The sequence below is a fragment of the Cervus elaphus genome, chromosome 21 (assembly GCF_910594005.1).
Source record: "Cervus elaphus chromosome 21, mCerEla1.1, whole genome shotgun sequence".
In the NCBI taxonomy this organism is placed as follows: domain Eukaryota; kingdom Metazoa; phylum Chordata; class Mammalia; order Artiodactyla; family Cervidae; genus Cervus; species Cervus elaphus.
The window spans coordinates 53,596,756-53,622,888 of NC_057835.1; the positions used below are offsets into that span (position 1 = coordinate 53,596,756).

A 26,133-nucleotide genomic window follows, 5' to 3' on the forward strand; every position below is an offset into this window, starting at 1 on the left:
ACAGGACCAATTCAGAAATAGTGGATACAAGATTTTTAGATTAACCTTTTTCAGAAGGAAAAGAATAAGTTTTCTGTGTTTAAAAAGTATGAAACAATGGTCATTCGTATATAAAAGGTATGAGAAGCACCCCAAAGAATAAGAAAAGGGAAAGTCCATAGGGGAATAAAAATCACTGTCAAAAGATACACTGTATCAGCCCATTATGAAGTGATACACTTTGGCCAGCTCTTAAATTAACTCTCTTTTACCAGGCCCCTGTGATCTCAAAGGAAAATTAGCCTCTGTGAGGCAGATACACAATGAATCACAAACTCCACATATAGAAGCAAGACTGGTTTATTTAATTGAAGGACCAGCCTCTGCCCCATGTAAATATAAAACAGCTTTTGTTATTGGCTTCATATCTGTTAAGAATGTGTTTTTGCTCTATTATTTATACATTAAAAACACTACCAAGAAAATTTCTGAAGATTTGCCAATCACCATTGCTAAACTAATGGCAGCCCCTGAATGTATTGGCATGGGATCTAGGGAGAACAATTCCTATATTATTTTCAAGTGGAATATTATTTTCTTTGTAATGCACAAAACATATTTAGGAGGTAGAGTGGCTTCTAATTTTTTTTTTTAATTGGAAACACTATTTCCTAGCAAATCAGATGTAAAGCTTGGTAGTAATTACAAGCTGCCAGGTACATGGTAGGAGTGAGGGGAAGACAGGAAAGTAGGAACAGTTAATTACAGCACCAATCACCATGGGTTTTTTTCAAGGGGATGTTTAAATTTTTAGTTCAGTTCAGTCACTTAGTTGTGTTCGACTCTTTGTGACCCCATGAACTGCAGCACACCAGGCCTCCCTGTTCATCACCAACTCCCGGAACCGACCCAAACTCATGTACATTGAGTCAGTGATGCCATCCAACCATCTCATTCCTGTTCCCTTCTCCTACTGCCCTCAATCTTTCCCAGCATCAGGGTCGTTTCAATTAGTCAACTCTTCACATCAGGTGGCCAATGTATTGGGGTTTCATCTTCAACATCAGTCCTTTCAGTGAACACCCAGGACTGATCTCCTTTAGGATGGACTGGTTGGATCTCCTTGCAGTCCAAGGGACTCTCAAGAGTCTTCTCCAACACCACAGTTCAAAAGAATCAATTTGTCCGCACTCACCTTTATAGTACAACTCTCGCATCCATACATGACTACTGGAAAAAACATAGCCTTGACTAGTCAGATCGTTGTTGCCAAAGTAATGTCTCTGCTTTTTAATATGCTGTCTGGGTTGGTCATAACTTTCCTTCCAAAGAGTAAGCATCTTTTAATTTCATGGCTACAATCACCATCTGCGGTGATTATGGAGCCGCCCCCCAAAAAAGTCAGTCACTGTTTCCACTGTTTCTCCATATATTTGCCATGAAGTGATGGGACTGGAGGCCATGATCTTGATTTTCTGAATGTTGAGTTTTAAACTAACCTTTTCACTCTCCTCTTTCACTTTCATCGAGAGGCTCTTAAGTTGTTCTTCACTTTCTGCCATAAGGGTGGTGTCATCTGCATATCTGAGGTTACTGATATTTCTCCCGGCAATCTTGATTTCAGCTTGTGCTTCATCCAGACCAGCATTTCTCATAATGTACTCTGCATGTAAGTTAAATAAGCAGCTGACAATACACAGCCTAGACGTACTCCTTTCCCTATTTGTAACCAGTCAGTTGTTCCGTGTCCAGTTCTAACTGTTGCTTCCTGACCTGCATACAGGTTTCTCCAGAGGCAGGTCAGGTGGTCTGGTATTCCCATCTCTTTCAGAATTTTCCACAGTTTGTGATGATGTATACAGTGAAAGACTGGCATAGTCAATAAAGCAGAAATAGATGTTTTTTGAAGCTCTCTTGCTTTTTTGATATCCAACGGATGTTGGCAATATGATTTCTGGTTCCTGTGCCTTTTCTCAAATCAGCTTGAACATCTGGAAGTTCATGCTTCATGTTCTGTTGAAGCCTGGCTTGGAGAATTTTGAGCATTACTTTGCTAGGGTGAGAGATGAGTGCAATTGTGCTCATTGTTCAAAGAATATTTGAACATCCATTGGCACTGCCTTTCTTTGAGATTGAAGCCTCTTATCCTTAAATATATAGATTTAAAGGACTAGATCTGATAGACAGAGTGCCCAATGAACTATGGATGGAGATTCATGATACTGTACAGGAGACAGGGGTCAAGACCATCCCAAGAAAAATAAATGCAAAAAAACAAAATGGCTGTCTGAAGAGGCCTTACAAATAGCTTTGAAAAGAAGAGAAGGGAAAAGCAAAGGAGAAAAGGAAGAATATACCCATTTGAATACAGAGTTCCAAAGAATAGCAAGGAGAATAAGAAAGCCTTCCTCAGTGATCAGTGCAAAGAAATAGAGGAAAAAAAAAAAACAAAAACAGAATGGGAAAGACTAAAATCTCTTCAAGAAAATTAGAGATAGCACGGGGATATTTCAGGCAAAGATGAGCACATAAAGGACAGAAATGGTAGGGACCTAACAGAGGCAGAAGATATTGAGAAGAGGTGGTAAGAATACGCAGAAGAACTATACAAAAAAGATCTTCATGACCCAGATAATCACAATGGTGTGATTACTCACCTAGAACCAGACATCCTGGAATGTGAAGTCAAGTGGGCCTTAGTAATCATCACTATAAACAAGGCTAGTGGAGGTGACAGAATGCCAATTGAGCTATTTCAAATCCTAAATGATAATGCTGTGAAAGTTCTGCACTCAATATGCCAGAAAATTTGGAAAACTCAGCAGTGGCCATAGGACTGGAAAAAGGACAGTTTTCATTCCAATCCCAAAGAAAGGCAATCCCAAAGAATGTTCAAAGTTCCACACAAATGCACTCATCTCACATGTTAGTAAAGTAGTGCTCAAAATTCTCAAAGCCAGGCTTCAACCATATGTGAACTGTGAACTTCCAGATGTGCAAGCTGGGTTTAGAAAAGGCAGAGGAACCAGAAATCAAATTGCCAACATCCATTGAATCATCAAAAGAGCAAGAGAGCTCCAGAAAAAAACGTCTATTTCTGCTTTATTGACTATGCCAAAACCTTTGACTGTGTGGATCATTATAAACTGTGGAAAATTCTGAAAGAGATGGGAATACCAGACCACTTGACTTGTCTCCTGAGAAACCTTTCTGCAGGTCAGGAAGCAACAGTTAGAACTGGACATGGAACAACAGACTGGCTCCAAATCCGAAAGCAGTACATCAAGGATGTATATTGTTAGCTGCTTATTTAACTTATATGCAGAGTACATCATGAGAAACGCTGGTCTAGATGAAGCACAAGCTGGACTCAAGATTGCCAGGATAAATATCAATAACCTCAGATATGCAGACACCACCTTTATGGCAGAAAGTGAAGAACAACTTAAGAGCCTCTTGATGAAAGTGAAAGAGGAGAGTGAAAAAGTTAGCTTAAAGCTCAACATTCAGAAAACAAAGATCATGGCCTCCAGTCCCATCACTTCATGGCAAATAAATGGGGAAACAGTGGGAACAGTGGCTGACTTTATTTTTTGGGGGTCCAAAATCACTGCAGATGTTGATAGCAGCCATGAAATTAAATGACGCTTACTCCTTGGAAGGAAAGTTATGAGCAGCCTAGAGAGCATATTAAAAAGCAGAGACATTACTTTGCCAACAAAGGTCCGTCTAGTCAAGGCTATGGTTTTTCCAGTAGTCATGTATGCATGTGAGAGTTGGACTATAAAGAAAGCTGAGCACTGAAGAATTGATGCTTTTGAACTGTGTCATTGGAGAAGACTCTTGAGAGTCCCTTGGACTGCAAGGAGATCCAACCAGTCCCTTCTAAAGGAAATCAGTCCTGAATATTCAATGGAAGGACTGATGTTGAAGCTGAAACTCCAATACTTTGGCCACATGATGTGAAGAACTGACTCATTTGAAACGACTGATGCTGGGAAAAATTGACGGTGGGAGGATACGGGGACCACAGAGGATGAGATGTTTGGATGGCATCATAGACTCAGTAGACCTGAGTAAACCCCAGGAGTTGGTGATAGACAAGGAAGCCTAGCGTGCTACAGTTCATGGGGTCATAAAGAGTCAGATAAAACTGAGCAACTGAAATGAACTGAACTGAACTGAATATTAAAACAGTAACATAATGAGGAAAAGCTGACTCTCATGATGCAATCTGTCCAACTTTTGAATTTGGACCCATCTTCACCCCCTGTTCTAGCATGAGATTTCTAAATATGTTCATTTATATATCTAATTGCAAAGAGATCACTAATAGAAATTTACAAAGGTGTTATGTTGCTGCTGCTGCTGCTGCTAAGTCACTTCAGTTGTGTCGGACTCTGTGCGACCCCTTAGGCAGCAGCCCACCAGGCTCCACCATCCCTGGGATTCTCCAGGCAAGAACACTGGAGTGGGTTGCCATTTCCCTTTCCAATGCCTAAAAGTGAAAAGTGAAAGTGAAGTCGCTCGTCGTGTCTGACTCTTCACGATCCTGTGGACTGCAGCCTACTAGGCTCCTCTGTCCATGGGATTTTCCAGGCAAGAGTACTGGAGTGGGTTGCCATTACCTTCTCCGACAAAGTTGTTAAATGTCCTCCCATAAAAATCTTTTAAAGAATAGCTACCTATGTGACACTACCTTATCATACAACTATTTCCTAAGGTTTTTTAGTCTGGCTTTTTGCATCATCTCTTTAATTACTAATGACTTATCCATCCCAAATTAAATTAATTTTTGCAGTCCTCATTTTCCTTGACCCTACTGTCATCATTGTAATATCTTTATTACATGTTTCTTGGTTATTTACATGACCAAGGAATACCTTAGTTTCCCCAAATCTACTCTCTGGCTATCCATTTTTCATTCTTTTCTTGTGGAATTCGTTTTCTCCTCGCATTCCCTAAAAATAAACCTTCCTCCATGTTCCAGTTTCAAAACTCCCATCTTCTACTGTATATTAAGCTTTAAGAATAGCATTACTTCTGATCTGGTTTCCTCGGTGTGTATGCCCAGAAGTGGTATTGCTGGGTCATATGGCAGTTCTATTTCCAGTTTTTTAAGAAATCTGAAAGATTCAATATTCATGACTTTCTGTGTTTCTCCTAGGTCTTTGTTATTTTCACTCACCTGACATATGGATATTTACTTTTTTAACTTAAAAAAAAATTGAGCTAATCTTTCTCCACAACACATATACATCATTCCAAATGAGAGAACATGGAATTTGGAATTAGATGAATCTTAATTTTAGATACTGTCACTCTTATTTGATTTAGAGAAGCTCATTATTGTCCCCAAAGTTCTGTTTCTTCAATAAAAATAGAAAGAGTAACACCAAATTGTTCTGTTTTAGTGTAGGACTAGATTATCTGTCATAAAATTGCATATTTAAGTACCCAAAATTAAGTAAGGCTCAATAAATGTTTGGTTATTCATCATTTCTTTCTCTTTTTGATTTTCCTATGATTTTCCCAGTAAATACAGATTTAAAAATCTTTACTCTCTAAATACAACAATTTATTAATTCTGCTTCTTCAATCTTATTAATTGATTATTTTCAACTCATATTGCCTCCTTCTTACTTTATACACTTAAAAATTCTAACCATTGCAATACCAATGGTTACCTCCTCTGTTGGAGGTATATTACACTTGTCTTTCAGGTAAAGATTCTTATTTTATAACTCCTCATACATTACTCCTGCATCAAAAATGTGTTATCTCCCAAAGTTCACTGAACTAAGAAATTATATCAGTTATTACACACAGACATATAACATATGCACATGCATGCTCAATCACTTCAGTTCAGTTCAGTTCAGTCACTCATTCATGTCCTACTCTTTGTGACCCCATGAACCACAGCATGCCAGGCCTCCCTGTCCATCACCAGCTTTTGGAGTCTACCCAAATTCATGTCCATTGAATCGTTGATGCCTTGCAACCATTTCATTCTCTGTCGTCTCATTCTCCTGCCCTCAATCTTTCCCAGCATCAGGGTCTTTTCAAATGAGTCAGCTCTTCGCATCAGGTGACCAAATTATTGGAGTTTCAGCCTCACCATCAGTCCTTCCAATGAACACCCAGGACTGGTCTCCTTTAGGATGGACTGATTGGATCTCCTTGTAGTCCAAGGGACTCTCAAGAGTCTTTTCCAACACCACAGTTCAAAAGCATCAGTTCTTCAGCACTCAGCTTTCTTTATAGACCAACTCTTACATCCATACATAACTATTGGAAAAACCATAGCCTGACTAGACGGACCTTTGTTGACAAAGTAATGTCTCTGCTTTTTAATATGCTGTCTAGTTTGGTCATTACTTTCCTTCTAAGGAGTAAGCATCTTTTAATTTCATGGCTGCTATCAATATCTTCAGTGATTTTGGAGCCCAAAAGAATAAAGTCAGCCACTGTTTCCACTGTTTCCACATCTATTTGCCATAAAGTGATGGGACTGGATGCCATGATCTTAATTTTCTGAATGTTGAGCTTTAAGCTGACTTTTTCACTCTCCTCTTTCACTTTCATCAAGAGACTCTTTAGTGGTGTCCAACTTTTTGTGACCCTATGGACTGTAGCCTGTCAGGCTCCTCTGTCCATGGGATTCTCCAAGCAAGAATATTGGAGTGGGTTGTTATGCCCTCCTCCAGAGGATCTTCCTGACTCAAGTATCAAACCCCTGTCTCCCATGACTCCTGCATTGCAGGCGGATTCCTTATCCACTGAGCCACTGGGGAACCCTGACGTATAGCATACATTAACTTAAAAGTACTTTCACAACCATTGTGTTGTTACCTATTATAACATTGTACGTGCCAATATTTGTTTTGCTCATGAGTATACCTGTATGCCAGAAGTTTGCACGCTTAGCAGTAATAAAGGCATGCCTTGAACCCAGAGCTTATGGCTTGCAATTTGGTGTTCTTCCTGCATCACTTATATATCTGCATTCTTGCATTTAAATTTCTCCTTCACACAGTCCAAATCTAACTTTCTGACATTATATTTCCATTTCTACTGTATTGTGTTACAGCATGCTAAACGTGCCTCTTCAGAAAATATATCAGTTTAGTTGTGTGATGTGTACTTTAAAAAGAAACATTAAAAAATACAGACTACTGTTCCCTGAAATTAACTGTTTGCTTAAGGCAACCGATTCTTCCAAATGTCTCTATACTTTATCAGGTCAGTAATATAGCACATGCTCTTCTCTCTTCCTAGAATATGTTTGCCTATGAGAATTCTATCCACTCTTCAAATGGACTTTCATCTTCCTGGGTTTCCCATAACTTGTGTCTATATTCTCTTGTTCATATGGTTTAAATGATATTCACTTGTGTGCTTCTCTTACCACAATACTGGACTTTATTTTGCTTATTGAAAACATATATCATCTTCTTGTATTTTTCATCACCAATCCAACAGCAGTTTAGATACTTAAGAAAAGCTTGATGAGTTGAATTTGGGTAAATCTGTATTGTAGCCTTCTCTGATGTTATGTTTTAAGACCAGTGCAGTTAAGAATTATAATACTATTGTCCCTATTGAAAGTTGTTTCTCATCTCTTTGAGAAAGTTCCTTAAAAAGACATCTTACCTAGGCATGAAAATAAAGAGCAATACAAGCATATATACTCTATTGTGTGGGGCTCAGACTGCACAGGGCAATATCATGATGTCAAAACCCTCTAATTTTTTTTTTTTAAAACACTCTAATTTTAAAAAATCTTTTAAGTGGTATAAATATATAGAAGAAATAGTAAGAATAGATTTTTGAAAGTTACTTCAAGTATGTTATCTAAGCTGATAGGACATTTAGGAAATAACAAAATTTTTGACATGGGAAGGCAATCTTAAAACAGATAACAAACCTTAGTCTATATACTGTGCAAACTTTCTGAGTGTATAATTTTATATATTTTGTTAGCTTTATCCTCATAGTTTCGTCATTACTTGAGGGGAAAAATGGAAAAACAAGCTGTTATTGCAATGTTATACTAAAAATGTTGAAAAGAGAAGGTGATATAAGACATGGTTTAAGACTACACCTCATTTAAATCATGGTAATCTTTTGTTGAAAAAAAGTTTAATATATACATAGTTAGAAATATATTAAAACATTACATTTATAGTATAATTTTCTATATCATTCTTAGTATGTTAGTTTTGAGTATTATGCTGATTGTCTTGTGATGGGAAGACGACCGCTATTACTCTTGTTCTAGGTATCAATCCTTCTTTTAAAGAAGGAAGAAGGAAAACTGGCAAAGATTTTTCTCTTTTTGAGTTCTTGTATTTTTGTTGAGCATGAGACGTCTTGACCAGCCATTTCACTGGCCAAAAATGGTTGTCCTACACACCTTTGATGGAGAAGGAAATGGTAACCCACTCCAATATTCTTGCCTGGAGAATCCCATGGACAGAGGAGCCTGGCTGACTATAGACCACAGGCTCACAAGAGTTGGACAAAACTTAGTGACTAAACCACCAACCACCACACACCTTTGAAACAGCCAGTAGCTTAGCAAAATGAAATCAGCATAATAGGTTTAAATTAAGTATGAGACTTCCTGGGGGTGTCATGGAAATCTAGAAAATATACCTATATCCTAAATAAGGTATGGTTCTGTTTGAGGGGTAAGGAATAATTGTTGAAAGGGAACAGATAAAATCTGCCAGATATACAGGGTATAGAAATGCTTTCTATAACTAAATCTCAGTTTTTTTCTTTAATTTCATATATCATCAATCCTTTATCCCTCATCTCACTCCCACTTCAACTTTCCACTTATACACACACACACACACATATACACAGACTGTAGTCATAGTTGTTACTTGTTCTCAAACTTTTGTGGTTCCCAAAATCTATCATGACTGTAACCCCTCGGAGTTTTCTATCGTGCATTCCTTACCTAGAAATGGCTTTCCTATTTATTGTTTGGCTATAACTGCTCAGTTTTCAGTACTAAGCTAAGGTTTCAACCCCCAAACAAGCCTTGATTATGTGCCTCTCTTTCTTCTTTCATAGCAGTCTCCACCCTTATGATATGGTAGCACATTTTATTTTATTTTTCCTATTTGTCTCCCCTATATGTCAATGAACTCTGAGAGGAGAGTCTTATATCTTCTTTTGGTATTGTGTTCTCTTTGTCAGTACCTAACATATCCCAAAGGGTACAATAATCATAGTCAGCAAGTTTTCTATTTTGTTGGTTCTGTATAGTATTTGAAGAAAAAGGAAATCCTTTTAAATATAAATGGTTTAAGCAAGCAGATACTCACCTATTCATGATCAAGCTTTTGGCCTTGATTATCTATAAGACATTTGAGGTTGTCTCTCCTACATAAGCAGTGAATGTATATTGAATAATTTAATTAATGAAAATTCTTTGCAAGTGTAGATGCTTCTGTCTTGGATTACTAAATAGATAGTAGTAGAATGTACTAAGATTGGAATTTTAGGAAGACAAATGGATCTCAGGAAAGGCAAGTTCAATTTGGAACACTTTGAATTTGTGATCTTGCTGTGAGACACTCACTTAGGTCATTACAGAAAGTGATCAAGATTTGTTAACACTCTCTAGTTACCAGGAGAGATCTTTGACTTAGTCATTGAAAGCCTCAATAAAGTTAAAAGACTGAAAAAAAGACAGAGGGTGATTACAAAGAAGAGGGCAATTTAAATGAGAAATTAGTATCAATTTGAGAAATTAATATCAAAGCTACTTTAAAAACCCAATGCATTTGGAAATTAAATGTCCACTTTTAAATGATGGGTGTATCTAAGAAGCCATAAAAGGAATTTTAGAAAATATATATGACAGAATAAAAATGGAAACATAGTTTTTTAGAAATTGTTACATGAAACTAAAGCTGTTCAATGCAGTTAAATAAATATGGAAACTTGAATAATCTACGAAAACAAATAATGGGCACAAGCATAAAATTTTGTGAAATTTGAACAAAATCTGTACTTTAGTTAATACTGCATCACATGTTAATTTCTTGTTTTTTAAGCCTTTGTCTAGTGTAGTAAAAACTGTATTTGCATATATATAAATAATATGTATTATATATATATAGAAACTGTGAATTTTTGCCCAGCTAAAAAACTATGACATTTTGATTCCACTTGTTTGAATAAGTATGAATAGAATGCTAGATTTCTAACTTATATTCACTCAAAACTTTGACATAGTTCCATTTATTCTGGCATGTAGTATCCCTGCCAAAAGTCTAAAAAGCATATTATCTTAGTGATTTTTGAGGTCATTTTAGTGATAGTTATTTTCTACATGTTTAGTATTTTTTTTTCTTTATAGAAATGGTTTGAAGATGTTTTAATTTTTAGGTCATCTTTCATGTTTGGATAGTTTCTAGTAATATAGTGATAATTTCGAAAAAAAAAATATGCACCTTCGTTAGTGATAAAGTTTTGCATCTGTCAGGAAGTTGTCTGGATCTTTAAATAAACCAAAATTCAATAACTGAAAAAAAATTAGTTACAAATTTACTATTTATGTCATTCTCTCAAGATCCCCTGCTTCTTATTTCTTAAATCTTCTTTGACTCAGATACCATCACTTGTTCTTCCTTATCTCATATTTTTTTATTTGTATGAAATTATATTAGCTATTTGATTAAAAGAGGAAACATTTATATATTTTGAAAACTCATATCTTCTTTTTGTGACAGCTTTGAGGTTATAATGTGTTTTTGCAATAATAAGTATAATTTTTTAAAAATATGGTAGTATTTACACATAGGCTAGGTCAACGATTGTTTTTCAAACTACGCTCTTGTATATCACATGCTTTATAATGTAATATTTTCATATTGAAAATGTATTCAATCATTTATTTCAAAATGTTCTATCAGATTATGTAACTTAACTAAACTGGAACGTTTTATTCAACCTGGTAAAACAGATGTCTCTTCATTAGTGACAAAGAAATTGCAGTGAAAATTACAGAACTTGTATTCTTTTACTGCTTCCCTTGACATAAATATTTTTAATGAAACACTTTCTTTAATTTCAACTCATGTTAAAGCAGTTCATAAAATAAAAATGTGTTTGTTAAAGGTACTCATTTTCTGGATATTGTTTCCCTTGGATTCTGCTAAAGAGGCTGCTTATTTTATTAACTTCTGCTTTCTCTATGTTGTTTTTTACGTTTATATTTTTGTTTTAGAATATGTTAAAATATAGCTATGATCCTGGATGAAGGTACTTGCAGATCCCCAAAGAAGAGTCTTTTTTCAAAAGTGGGGAAGAAATTAATGGCTTTCACAACTATTTCTGTGATTTAGAAATATAATTGAGTGTCCCAAATGTGTTTGCCATTGTATAGTTTATAAATGATATTTCATATCGTTATCATGACAGATAAGGATGCTGAGGCTTAGAGAGATTGTTATTTTCTCAAAGCCATAAAGCTGGCAAAGGGAAGAGTTAGGATTTGAAAGATCTGCAGTTTAAACTATTAATGTCAACTCTAAACTACCTCCCCCAGTGTATTAATTGATGCAAAAAAAAAAATGGAATGGTTAATCTTTGGTGAGGGGTAAGGAAGAAACTTGAGACCATCACTGCCAGTCTTTGGTATAGGTGTAGCAGCAAAGCACTAAGTGTTTATTATAACAAATTGTCTGTCTTTATAGTTTTCAATAATCAAAAGAAACAAGCTAAAACACTTGTTACTTAAACAAGATGCAATATATTGTTTTTAGTAAGAACAGCCTGGTTAAATTAGAGTATTATAGTCATCTGTGACAAATACAGTGCCCTTGATGGAATCTTTCATTTAGTTTATTAATTTAGTTCATTAAGTTCTGGGGGCCAGACTTCTGTGAGCCAGATCTTGTACTAAGGTCTCTTTTTTAATGTTTTACCATCATTAATTTCTAACAGCTACACTGCAGATGGTGACTGCAGCCATGAAATTAAAAGAAATTAAAAGAAGCTTGCTCCTTGGAATAAAAGTTATGACCAACTTAGACAACATATTAAAAAGCAGGGACATTATTTTGCCAACAGAGCTCCATCTAGTCAAAGCTATGGTTTTTCCAGTAGTCATGTATGGATGTGAAAGTTGAACTATAAAGAAAGCTGAGCGCCAAAAAATTGATGCTTTTGAACTGTGGGGTTGGAGAAGACTCTTGAGAGTCCCTTGGACTGCAGGGAGATCCAACCGGTCTATCCTAAAGGAAATCAGTCCTGAATATTCACTGGAAGGAGTGATGCTGAAACTGACACTCCAGTACTTTGGCCACGTGATGCAAAGAACTGACTCATTTGAGAATACCCTGATGCTGGGAAAGATTGAAGGTGGGAGGAGAAGGGGTCGACAGTTGGATGGCATCACCAACTCAATGGACATGAGTTTGAGTAAACTCTAGGAGTTGGTGATGGACAGGGAGGCCTGGCATGTTTCAGTTCATGGGGTCACAAAGAGTCAAACATGACTGAGTGACTGAACTGAACCTTCCTAGTGTAGATCCCATCTCCCTGAGAACCATGATTACTCCAAGAGGCGGTATCAAATTCCTACTTCTGCCTTTTTCTTCTTAACCTTTATTCTTCAACCAGCAGATGATATGGTCACTTTAAAACATTAAATGTCATAATGCCATTCCTTTAGTTCATAATCCTATAACTATTCCTCCATTCTCCCAGAGTAAAAGTTACAACTCTTACTATGGTGTACTGATTTATAAATGATCTGCCCTCAGTCTCTTTTCTTCCTTAACTTCATTTCATACCCCTGTCCTCTTAATTTGTGTACTGTAATCACATTACATCCTTTTTTGATCACATTACATTCTTTTTTGTCCCTGGAATACAATAAATGTGTCTTGTATAAGAGTTGAGTACATGACTGCCATTTCCTTCTCCAGAATTACAAGCAATTTAAGTAGCCATGACAGAGAATATTAACCAAGAATGCATGCAAGTTAGGTTGCTTCAGTTGTGTCTGACTCTTTGCGACCCTATGGTCTGTAGCCTGCCAGGCTCCTCTGCCCATGGGGTTCTCCAGGCAAGAATACTGGAGTGGGTTGCATGCCCTCCTCCAGGGGATCCTCCCAACCCAGGGATCTAACCCATGTCTCTTATGTCTCCTTCATTGGCAGGTAAGTTCTTTACCACTAGCACCATCTGGGAAGCCCTACTCAAGGATAGCTTTGTCCACTTATAGGGATACAGTATTTCTGGACTTGGGCATTTTGGACAAATCTGCATTAAAATGTGTATTAAAGATAAATGTTTCACTTTATATGAAATATATATATATGTATGCCCACACATATGTATATATATGCATAAACCATATACATATATATACATACATACATATATATACCATAACTCAAGTAGTTTAGGTCAAGGGTTGGCAACTGTGTCCATCCTGCAGACTAAACCTGGTCTACTGGCTTTATACATTTATGTGTGTGAACATATAATATATATGTGTATGTATACATATATGTATGTATATATGTGTATATGTATATGCATGTATATATGTATACATATATGTGTGTATATACACATACATACATACATATACACACATATATGTATACATACATACATATATATATATATATACACACACAGCCAGTAGACCAGATTTAGCCTGCAGGATGGACATAGTTGCCAATCCTTGACCTAAACTACTTGAGTTATGGTTCGACTGGCCTACCTTTCTCTGAGTAATCTTCCTTTTAAACTGCCCTCCACACTGTTCCAGAGATCTCTTGTAGCAACTCAAATGTGATCATGAAATCTGCCTGCATGACAAGCTCAGGAAGTTGACCAGGATCTGTTCAGGCACTGCCTGGGTGAGAGGGTACAGATAATGTTCTCCAGGCACAGAGGGCAGGGAGAATAGTGCAGACAGAAAACAGCATGGCCTGTGCAAAACTGTCAGCTTCTACAGGTGCTGATGACATGTTGCATTGTGTTAGAGATGAGGTGGAGAAGCTGCCAGGGACTTATTACTGGAAGGAATTTAAACCATGTTAAGAAAATAGACTTTGTTATTTTTTTCCCACTGATAAGTTGCTATTTAAGGATTTTAGGGGGAAAATGCATGGTCAGTTTATTTCAGAAAAAAACATATACACACATCCATGGATGGACATTGGAGAAGGAAATGGCAACCCACTCCAGTATTATTGCCTGGAGAATCCCACAGACAAAGGAGCCTGGTGAAGTACAGTCCATGGGGTCGCAGAGTCAGATACGACTGAGCGACTAATACACACATATGGATGGGCAAATACGTGTCCAAGTAAATACCTATGTAAATATCTGCTAAAGAAGTACTGCCATGTGGTATGAACACATGCATTGGAATTTAAGTTTAGAAGTCTACTCTGCTTCACATTTACCACCTACTTAGGATGGGAAATTAAGTCAGTTTAGCTTTGGCTTCTACAACTTACAAGGTAATTAAACTTGATGAGAGCTTTCTACATTTCCTACCAACATCAGCATGTTATTGATTTGCAGTAGATTGGTATTTATGATTTTTATTATATATTTGTACAAGTCATATTTTCATATTTTGGTTCCCCAAAAGAAAATTTTTTGTCACTGTGCGACATTTTTCACCTACTCGATACTGCCAGTAGAACTGGAACCTAATCGTTATTTATATGCTTCTAATACTGTTTTTTTAATCCTTTGGTCTATTTTAGCCTTGGATCAACTGTGCAGTTCTCTTGTGATGAAGATTATGTCCTACAGGGTGCTAAGAGCATCACCTGCCAACGGATAGCTGAAGTTTTTGCTGCTTGGAGTGATCACAGGCCTGTATGTAAAGGTAAGGAAGAGTCTTTAAAATAAAAATGCTTTCTTAACACATTTTAATAGTGTGAATTCATTCCATTGAGTATAAATTTCAATTGAAACTTTGAATTGGAATGCAGGAAACATTTAGCTCATGTATTTGACAATATTATTGAAAATATGAAATAGGCAAACCACTGTGTCAGATTCCCAAGCAGTTTGCAGTCTAATAATCATATGGTAACAAATTGGAACATTAAAATATGTAATACAGGCAATGATAACTCTTTTTTGCCTTTTTAAAAATTATAACTCACCCTGTATAGGAGTTAATGTAGATATGGAGTTTTAAACAATAATTGCACCTCCATTTGTATGCTTTGCCATTTTAACTGTGTAAATGTACAGTAGTCATGATGTCAGTGGCAGTGGAGGTGGAACACTTGTTCTAGAATTAGTTAATTTAAACTAAGACAAATCAGTGAGTTCTCTGCCTTTTCATACCAGTAACTGCAGATGAGATTTACTTACACTGCCTTTCTAAGAATTATTTTCATATAAATTAAATGAAGCCCTTTTATTCCAAATTTTATTTAGCGATATTTGAAAAGGAACACCTGACTCTGTCTTACTGGTGCTCTTGTTGCTTGTTTGTTGCTCTTGTAATTTTTAATAATGGCATCTCTGCGTAATTCAGTGTCTTAGTACTCAAAGTTCCATTAGCGCTTCCTCTCCCTGAGGGAACATTTTCATTCAGTTGCCCCACCCTCTAGAGTCCTCTCAGACAGATTCTGGTGAATAGAGAAAAGATAGATTTGAGAGCTATTGAAAGAGGACAAAGACAAAGTATTTGACAACTAGCTGGATATGGAAGGAGAAAGCGATAAGAAGGAATTAAAGATGATGAGACTATGAGACTAAAGTCTATGAGACTAAAAAAAGATGTTATGCTGTTAGTAAGTATAAAAAACCTGAAAAGTGAAATTATATAGGCAATTTCATCATAGACTTTATTTTTTAGGCACTTAGTATGCATCAGACAATGTGCTAATACCACTGCATATACTCTGATTCATTTAAATCCTCTAAACAAACCAATGGACTAAGCATTATTATCTCCATTTTAGAAATGAGTGTTGTGAGACACAGAGATATCCAGTCACTCTCCCAAGCTCAAATGTTTGGAAAATGACAAAGTCTTTAAGAATGATGTCATAGTTTGTGGAGAGCAGTCCAATTTCAGATCACTAAAGAGGGAATAGAAAATAATAAAATGGAAGCAAATAGTTATATTCTACTCCCTTGGCAATAATAACCCAAAGTATGAAGAAAAGAGAGCCTAGATTTTTCTTGGGTTCAAGTATTTTTATTTATTTGTTTATTCCTTACCTTTCTCATTATCAAAGGCTTACAAAATTCCATATAGTGAAATAACATTAAAAATATTATTTCAGAGATAAAGAAATATATTTATTATTATTGAATAATAATGTGAAACTGAGATAATGAGAAAATAAGATAAAATATGATCCTAAGGGAAGTTACATGATCCTAAAAAAAGCTTATTTGTACAAGATGGTTAAAAACATTAAAAAATTATGGAAATATAGTTGATTTACAATGCTGTGTTAAAGTTGTACAGTAAAGTGATTCAGATATACATACAAATATTTATTTTTTTTTACATTGTCTGTCATTATACAATGTTACAAGATAATTGATTATAATCCCTGTTCCATACAGTAGTCATTGTTGGTTATCTATTTTATATACAGTAGTATATATATTTTAATCCCAATTCCTAATTTATCTTTCTCCCCAGACCCATTTTGGTAACTATATTTGTTTGCTTTCTGTCTGTGAGTCTGTTGCTGTTTTCTAAATAAATTAATCTGTATCCATTTTTTAGATTACACATTTAAATGTAGAATACAGTGTTTGTCTTTGTCTGATTTACTTAGTATTATGATTTCTAGGTTCATCTGTGTTTCGCAAATGACATTATTTCATTCTTTTTTTATGGCTGAGCAATATTCCATTGTATGTATGTACCACATGTCTTTATCCTTTCATCTGTCAATAGACACTTAGGTCACTTCCATGTCTTGACTATTGTAAATAGTCCTGTTATGAACTTTGGGATGCATGTTCAAATTCTGTTTTTCTCCAGATAGATGCCCAGAACTAGGATTTTAGGATCATATGGCAACTCTGTTTTTACACCTTTGAAGGAAGTGCCCTGCTGTTCTCCATAGTGGCTGTAGCAATTTACATTCTCACCAACAGTGTAGTGGGGTTTATTTTCTCCCCACTCTCTCTCCAGCATTTATTATTATTGAAGTTTTGACTTGAATTTCTCTAATAATTAGTGATGTTGGGCATTTTTCATGTGCCTGCTGGTCATCTGTATGTCTTCTTTGATGAAATGTCTTTTTAGATCTTCTGCCCATGTTTTGGTTGGGTTGTTTGTCTTTTTGATACTGAGCTATATGAACTGTTTGCATATTTTGGGAATTACTCTGTTGCTGGTTCCATTGTTTGCAGATATTTTCTCCCATGTGTAGGTTGTCTTTTTGTTTTGTTTATGTTCTCCTTTGTTGTGCAAAAGCTTTTAAGTTTTAAGAAAAAAAAATAATGGTTTACATGTTAAATGTGACAGCTGCTAAAGAAATATAAAAAAAATGTACAGTTTACATGAAAACCATTGTCTATGAAATATGAAAATGACACCACAAAATCAAACTTATTCCTGGCTTTGAGATATGAAATATCTTGCTTTGTTTTTTATAAAGTGGACACTGAGTAAATAAATATTGTGGTAATTACTCTCACCAATGTCCCAACAATGAAAGAACAGTATGCTGTTTAAAGTTGATTTCTTATGATATTCTCCACTCAAGATATAGTTATAAGGGACAAAAGTGAAAATTAAGGTTCAAGATAGTGGTGTCCACATATCTAGTTTTACATAAATTAAATGTGTGCATTTCTTTTATGGAAAAAAAGAATGGGAAAGTAGAGGACAGATTAAAGAAAAAGAGATTAATGCAGGAACAAAGTCTCACATAGAACAAGAAATTATAGCCAGATCATGAATTTAAGGTTTACCTAGAGTGAGATTGATACTATAAACCATTTTTTTCATTTAAGACTCTCATTTCAATAAAATTAATGATTCATATTTACTATGATGGTAAATTGCTCAAAGGCAAAACTAGTATTATATTATTTTGTATTTTTTATAAACCCAGTAGTAGAAAGAACAGTTCTGTACTGACTTAAATCTCAAAAAATGTTTGTTGAATATTAATGTATATATATTTTCTTTGGTTCTAAGATACATGATTGATATATTTATATGTATGTAAATATACATGCACAAACATCTGTGTGTGTGTGTGTGTGTGTGTATGTATATATATATATAGAGAGAGAGAGAGAGAGATACATATATATTTTCATTCAATAGTCATCAGTCATTATTTGGAAGGTATAAAATTTGTATGTTCAAAATTCATATATTATTATTATTTATCTTAATATTACATTTCCTACAGATATTAATCATTTATATACAACTTTTATTTACTTATTGCATGCAGGGCACATGTGTGTATGGTTTATAGAAAAAAAAAATTGCTGGTAGAAGTTACTGGCTGTAGTGTTGAAACAGTAATGGAGGAAACATGCTGAAATAGTAATTGAAGTTTTAAAATGACTATTCACTGTGAGTCTGAATAAAGAATAGTTTTCAAGTCTCCTGGGTGCTTGGACAGAATAAATATGCTTTTCTCCAGATAGCAGCATAAATAGCAGTATCAGTGCGCTGCACCTTTGAGAAGTCATTAGTATAGCTGCTGTCTATGTATTGCATGGTTGAGCAATCAAGAAATTTTGATTTTTAAAGGGACTGAAATTCACACAAACAGCAAATTATGAATCAAAAGCAAAAGGACAATTCAGAAATTAATATTAATAGATATTACATAACCTCAGACAATAATTTTTATTCCCTAAATGGAATATGTATATGAGATATTTGACAATTTACTGTTATGGAAATAATTTTCCTTTGTTGGAAATGCAATAGATACCCAAAAGCTAGAGCTTATGCAAATAAGATTTATGTGGTGAATGGAACATATATAGAAAATGTATTTTAGACTTTCATGTTGTTCAAAGAAAGCGTTTGAGAATTGGCAATTTGTTATGTAGGAAACATTTAAGAGAGTTAATCTTGATAGATTGGGCAAAACTTTTTTGACTAATTTTCAGCCAATATTTATTTGGCTTGCCCCAAATAACAATTTTTTTTTTTCTTTTAAGGCACAATGGTGTGGGTATTCTTGAGAGTAATGGAAGAGTTGATTAAGACAAGATTAGAAAAGAAAGCCAAAGGTGGGGGAGGGGGAAAGATTTTGAAAAGTGGAGTAAAAACCAAGGAGTCACCTTTTAATTTCTTTATTCAATCAATCATCCAGTTATTTGTTTATTTACTTATTAACATACTGATTAATTTATTTTGGATTCACAAGCATTAATGAATGTAGGTATGTAGGTATATAGAATGTAGGTATGGCATATTAAACAGTACATGAGATACAAGGTATGTACATTTTTAAAAATTATTTTGTATTGATTTGCAAGATATAAAGAAAAAACTAATACATAATAGACTGTTTTGTGTACAAGAGAGATAAAGTCCTCTGCAAAATTCAGATGAGAGGAAGATTATTTCCATGTTTGGAGATAGTCAGACATTGAAAACAAGGAAATACCATAAGGGCAGAACGTGGTGATTATTTTCTATTTCATCATATAGTCTCACCCCCTGACCTCTAAGAAGAAGAGAGGGGCTGAAGATTAAGTCAGTCATGTATAGCCAGTGATTTAATTAATCATGTATATGTAATGAAGTCTCCATAAAACCACAAAAGGACAGGGTTCACAGAGCTTCTAAGTTGGTGAACACTTGGAGATTTGAGGAAAATAATATACCTGGAGATGATATGAATGTTTCAAACGCCATTTCCATGCCTTGCCTTGTGCATTTATTTTGTCTAGCCATTCCTGAGTTACTTCTTCTCATAATAAATTAGTAATCTAGTAAGTAAAATATTTCTCTGAGTTCTGTGAGCTGCTCTAGCAAATTAATCAAACCCCAAAATAGGATGATTTTGGGAATCTCTGACTTATAGGCAGTCAATTAGAAGTATAGGTAACAAACATGGTCTGGTGATTGGTATCTGAAGTCCAAGAAGGTTGTGGGAATCTCCAGTTTGTAGCTGATTGGTAGTAGTGTAGGTAACAACGTGGCTTGAGAATGGCATCTGAAGTGGAGGGGTGGTGGGGATTTGGGAACAGTCTTGTAGACTGAATATTAACCTGTGGAATCTGATACTATCTCCAAGATAGTATCAAAATTGTGTTGACTTTGTAATGCACCTGGCTGGTGTCTTCATGCCTGGTGTTGTGAGGGAAGCTCCACCCCCAAGACACATTGGAGTTGGGTCCATGAATCTAATTTATTTAGTCACTCCTTATCTGAAGTATCTCTGAAAGTACCATTAAACCTCCACTACCACTGTCACCGTTCCATAATTCCATTGCTACATCTGTCTCATGGCTTTTAATTTCAACTACAATTTATCATACATATTGCTGGTGTTCTAATCCCCTCCAAAACTTACTTTTGTTACACATGAAGAATGTTCAAAGGCCACATGTTATTTCTTAACTTCATACTGTAAACCAGTGAAATGAAATAATCAAGAATATGAATTCAGGTATCACACTGCTACTACTACTGCTAAGTCACTTCAGTCATGTCCGACTCTGTGCGACCGCGTCCCTGGGATTCTCCAAGCAAGAATACTGGAGTGGGTTGCCATTTCCTTCTCCAATGTATAAAAGTGAAAAGTGAAAGTGAAGTCGCTCAGTCATGTCCGACTCTTCGCGACCCCATGGACTGCAGCCTACCAGTCTCCTCTGTCCATGGGATTTGTTTGGCAGTTTAAATCCTTGACCTTCTACTTAAGTAATCTGCCTTCTTTATAATTACCAGATTTATTATCTGTAAAAGGAGCATTATAGTATATCAGTGTCTACTTCATAGGGAGTTGAGAATTTGTATGAGCATAAAATGAGGTAAACTATATGAAAGCGTTTAGTGCATGGGCTGAATGAAACACAAGCCTCTAATGATAGAGTGATAGAGGTACTGATAGTTGTCCCCTTCATGGATCACAGCCTTGTCGTGGCAAAAGAGCCTGCATACCTCAGTGAAGCCATGAGTGCAGCCTTGCAGGGCCACCCACGATGGACAGGTGATAGTGAAGAGTTCTGACAAAATCTGGTCCAGTGGAGGATGAAATGGCAACACATTTCTTTACCCTTGTCTGGGAAACCCCGTGAACAATATGAAAAGGCAAAAGATGTAACACTGGAAGATGAGTCCACTGTCCCAGGTCGGAAGATGTCCACTATGCTACTGATGAAGGATGGAGGGCAGTTACTAATAGCTCTAGAAAGAATGAAGTGGCTGGGCCAAAGCAGAAATGGCACTCAGTTTTGGATATGTCTGATGCCATACAGAACAATATTGTATAGAAACCTAGAATGTTAGATCCATGAGTCAAGGTAAATTGGACATGGCCAAGCAGATGACAAGATTAAATACTGACATCTTAGGAATCAGTAAACTAAAATGGACAGGAATGGGTGAATTTAATTCAAATGACCATTTATCTACTACTGTGGGCAAGAATCGTTTAGAAGAAATGGAGTAGCCCTCATAGTCAACTAAAGAATCTGAAAAGTAATACTTGGGTGTAACCTTGAAAACAACAGATTGATCTCCATTTCTTTCCAAGGAAAATCATTCAACATCACAGTAATCCAAGTCTATGCCCCAACCACGGATGCCAATGAAGCTGGAGTCGAATGGTTCTGTGAAGACCTACACACCCTCAAGAATACAAAAAAAAAAAAAAAAAGTCCTTTTCATCAAAGAGGGTTAGAATGCAAAAGTTCCCGACCCAGAGTTTGAACCCGTGTCTCTTGCATCTTCTTCACTGACAGGCAGATTCTTTACCAATAGCACCACCAGAAAAGCCCCTGCAAAGTCAAGAGATACCTAGAATAATAGGCAGGTTTGGCCATGGAGTACAAAGCAGGGCAAAGGCTAACAGAGTTTTGTCAAGAGAATATGCTTGTCATAGCAAATACAATTTTCCAACAACATAAGAGACGACTCTACACATGGACGTCACCAGGTAGTAAATACTGAAATCATATTGCTTATGTTCTATGCAGCTGAAGATGGGGTTCTATAGAGTCAGCAAAAACAAGACCTGAAGCTGACTGTGGCTCAGATTATGAGCTCCTTACTGTAAAATTCAGTCTTAAATTGAAGAAAGTAGGGAAAACCACTAGACCATTCAGGTATAACTTAATTCAATTCCCTTATGATTATGCAGTGAACATTCTGAACAGATTCAAGGGATTAAATCTTGTGGAGAGAGGCCTGAAGAACTATGCACAGGTTTTTAACAATGTATCAGAGGCAGTGACCAAAACCATCCCAGAGGAAAAGATAAGAAGAAAAAGTGGTTGTCTGAGGAGGCTTTACAAATAGCTGAGGAAAGAAGACAAACAAAAGGCAAAGGAGAAAAGAAAAGGTTACCCAACTGAATGCAGAGTTCTAGAGAATAGCAAGAAGAAATGAGAAGGGCTTCTTAAATGAATAATACAAAGAAATAGAGGAAAGCAATAGAATGGGAAAGACTAGAGATCTCTTCAAGAAAACTGGAGATACCAAGAGAACATTTCATGCAAATTTGGGCATTATAAAAGATGGGAACATTAATGACCAGGCAGAAGCAGAAGAGATTAAGAAGAGGTGAAAAGTATACACAAGAGAATGATCTGGATAACCACAATGGTTTGGTCGCTTCCCTAGAGCCAGACATCCTGGAGTACGAAGGGAAGTGGGCCTTGGGAAACATTACTACCAACAAAGCTAATGTAGGTGATAGAATTCCAGCTGAGCTATTTAAAATCCTAAAAAATGATGTTATCAAAGAGCTGCATGCAATATGTCAGCAAATTTGGGAAACTCAACAGTGGCCACAGGACTGGAAAAGATCAATTTTCATCCCAGTCCCAAGAAGGACGATGCCAAAGAATGTTCTAACTACCATACAGTTACACTCATTTTGTGTGGTAGGAAGATTATGCTTAAAATCCTTCAAGATAGACTTTCACAGTACGTGAACTAAGAACATCCAGATGTACAAGCTGGGTTTCAGTGAGGCAGAGGAACCAGCGATTAAACTGCCAACATTTGTTCTATAACAGAGATAGCAAGAAGATTCCAGAAAACAAGCATCTACTATCTGCTTTATTGACTACCTTAAATCCTTTAACTGTGTGGATAACAACAAACTGAGGAATATTCTCAAAGTGATGGGAGTACCAGACACCTTACCTGCCTCGTGAGAAATCTGTACAGGTCAAGAAGCAACAGTTAGAACCAGACATGAATGATGGACTGGTTCACAATTAGGAAAGGAACATCACAAGGCTGTTACATTCTCATTCTTTATTAAATTCTGTGCAGAGTACATCACCCAAGATGCCAGTCTGGAGGAATGACAAGCTGGAATCAAGTTTGCCAAGAGAAATATCAGCAACCTCAAATATGCAGATGATACCACTCTCATGGCAGAAAGTGAAGAGGATCTGAAGAGCTGCTTAATGAGGGTGAAAGAGGAGAGTGAAAATCTGGCTTGAAACTCAACATTCAAAAAACAAAGATTATGGCATCTGGTCCCATCACTTCATGGCAAGTAGATGGGGAAAAGTGGGACTGGTGACAAACTTTATTTTCTTGAGCTCCCAGATCACTGTGGATGGTGACTGCAGCCATGAAATTAAAAGACATTTGCTCCTTGGAAAAAAAGCTATGACAAACCTAGACAGTATATTTATAATAAGCAGAGACCTCACTTTGCCAACAAAGGTCTGTATAAGTCAAAGCTATGGTTTTTCCAATAGTCATGTACGGATGTGAGTTTGGACCATAAAGCAGGCTAAGTGCCAAAGAATTGATGCTTTTGAACTGTGGCGTTGAAGACTCTTCGAGAGTCCCTTGGACAGAAAGGAGATCAAGGCAGTCCATCTTAAAGGAAATGAACCATAAATATTGGTTGGAAGGTCTGATGCTGAAACTCTAATAGTTTGGCAACCCGATGGGAAGAGCTGACTCATTGGAAAAGACCCTAATGCTGAGAAAGATTGAAGGCAAAAAGAGAAGGGGATGGTGCAGGATCAGATGATTAGATAGCATCACTGACTCAATGGACATAAATTTGAACAGACTCTGAGATAGTGGAGGACAGAGAAGCCTGGCATGCTACAGTCCAAGGGGTTGCAGAGTTGGCTATAAAGAATCTGCCTGCAATGCAGGAGACCCGGGTTTGATTCCTGGGTCGGGAACATCCCCTGGGAGTGGCAACCCACTCCAGTATTCTTGCCTGGGGAATCCCATGGACAGAGAGGAGCCTGGCAGGCTACAGTCCATGGGGTCGCATGAGTTGTACCTGACTTAGCGACTAAAACCACCAAACCAACTGTTTCTTTAATGCTTACCAAATGTATACACCCGCCTCTCAATAATGAACAGATTCACATCTCTAATTTTTTTATATGTCTGACTTCCTAGATGAAAGCCTACCTATTAACCTTATCTGCCCAGTTTTCAGTCTTATTCATCTTTCATCTCCAAAAAAATTCTTTTCTATTTCATTTATCCATTATCCCCACCTCTTTAACAGTATTTCACATTTACTGTCTTTACCACACAATTTAACATTTTAAAATATTCCTTTTCTTAGTGGTTTCTGATCATTTCATTGACAGTAGACTTATTCCTTCAAGACCACTTCAGAAAGAATAAAATGACCAGCACTTCTAAAGTGCTAGAATTTTCAATAGATCTATTTTGTCTGTTGTCATGAAAAGTTTCTGATGTTGTCTATTCATATGCTGCCTTTAGTAAATAGAAGAATCATAATAAAGAATCATAATCAATTGTTTTCTTCATACACAAAATGAAAATTAGTATACAGTTTATATGATACATAATTGCTGGCCAAACCTCAGAGCTATGTCCCTCATTAATCAATGTTTATTAAGGTGTGATTCTTATAGTTTTCAGAATTCTTTTACAGATATTACAAGTTCCTACTCATATATTATTTTTCTTCACAATGCTTAGTATAGTGACCATTATGCCCATATTTTGTACATGTGATAGTTGCTAAATAAACATTTTGAATAAATATTGTGGTAAGATTTAATTACTTATAATAAACAATTTTAAAAAGATAGTAGTGTGCTGATTGTGACAAGAGAAGTTTGCCCTGGTAGAATACTTCCTGTTATGCAAAGGCAATTAAAAAATTTTGCCCAAGAGCAAACCAGAAAGAGCCTGCTGAAATTTATCAACCAGAAACATATAGAGCAGGTGTTTTTCTTTGGTTGTTTTCGATGCCTTCTTAGTTTCATGGAATGATGTTACAGATGAGATGATGCATAACAAGGATGATATTAGCAATTAATAGAGTGACATATGGTGAAGACGATAGACAGAAGGTCTAAATATGGATATTTATAATGCATTCATTTGTCTTGATGGTCATCTTTTCTATAAACAGTGCTTTGAAATTTATTATATAATTTTGATAAGCAAATAAATTTTACTGAGCTCTAACAGAGAGCATATTTGAATGGTAAAATGGTATTTCTTGTTACTTGATGGAGATGGATAGTGAGACATTTATGTGTTATCATTTAAAATTTAAAACTACTTAATTAGAAAGTTTGCATTTCTGTGGTGCCATACTAACAATCGTCAGAAATTCATTTCATATATCTTGCTTTTCTCAAACATTATTAGAAAAAAATTTGCAAATAGTTAGCAAATAAATGATTTCACTTAGGTGTGGGGGCTTCCATGGTGGTTTAAGTGGGTAAAGAATCTACCTGCGAAGCAGGAGACTCAGGTTCAATCCCTGGGTCAAGAAGAATCCCTGGAGGAGGAAATGGCAACCCAGTCCAGTATTCTTGCCGGGAAAATCCCATGGGCAGAGGAACCTGGCAGGCTACAGTCCATGGGGTTGTAAAGAATCAGACATAGCTGAGCATGAGCATAGACAGGCATATAGGGGGAATATCTTCACAGGTATATGTGACAACCTTCTGTTTCCAACTCACCTTTTCCTGGCAGTATGATCT

The 26,133-nt window shown here is 36.1% G+C and overlaps 1 protein-coding gene across 1 annotated transcript in view; it reads left to right on the plus strand.

Annotated features, from left to right (window-relative positions):
* Positions 1 to 26,133, plus strand: part of CSMD3 (CUB and Sushi multiple domains 3) — a 1,322,573-nt gene that overhangs the window by 573,897 nt on the left and 722,543 nt on the right. Inside the window, exon 10 of the mRNA XM_043879976.1 lies at positions 14,745 to 14,869. Coding sequence (XP_043735911.1) covers positions 14,745 to 14,869 — 125 coding nt within the window. The remainder of the gene's footprint in view (positions 1 to 14,744; positions 14,870 to 26,133) is intronic.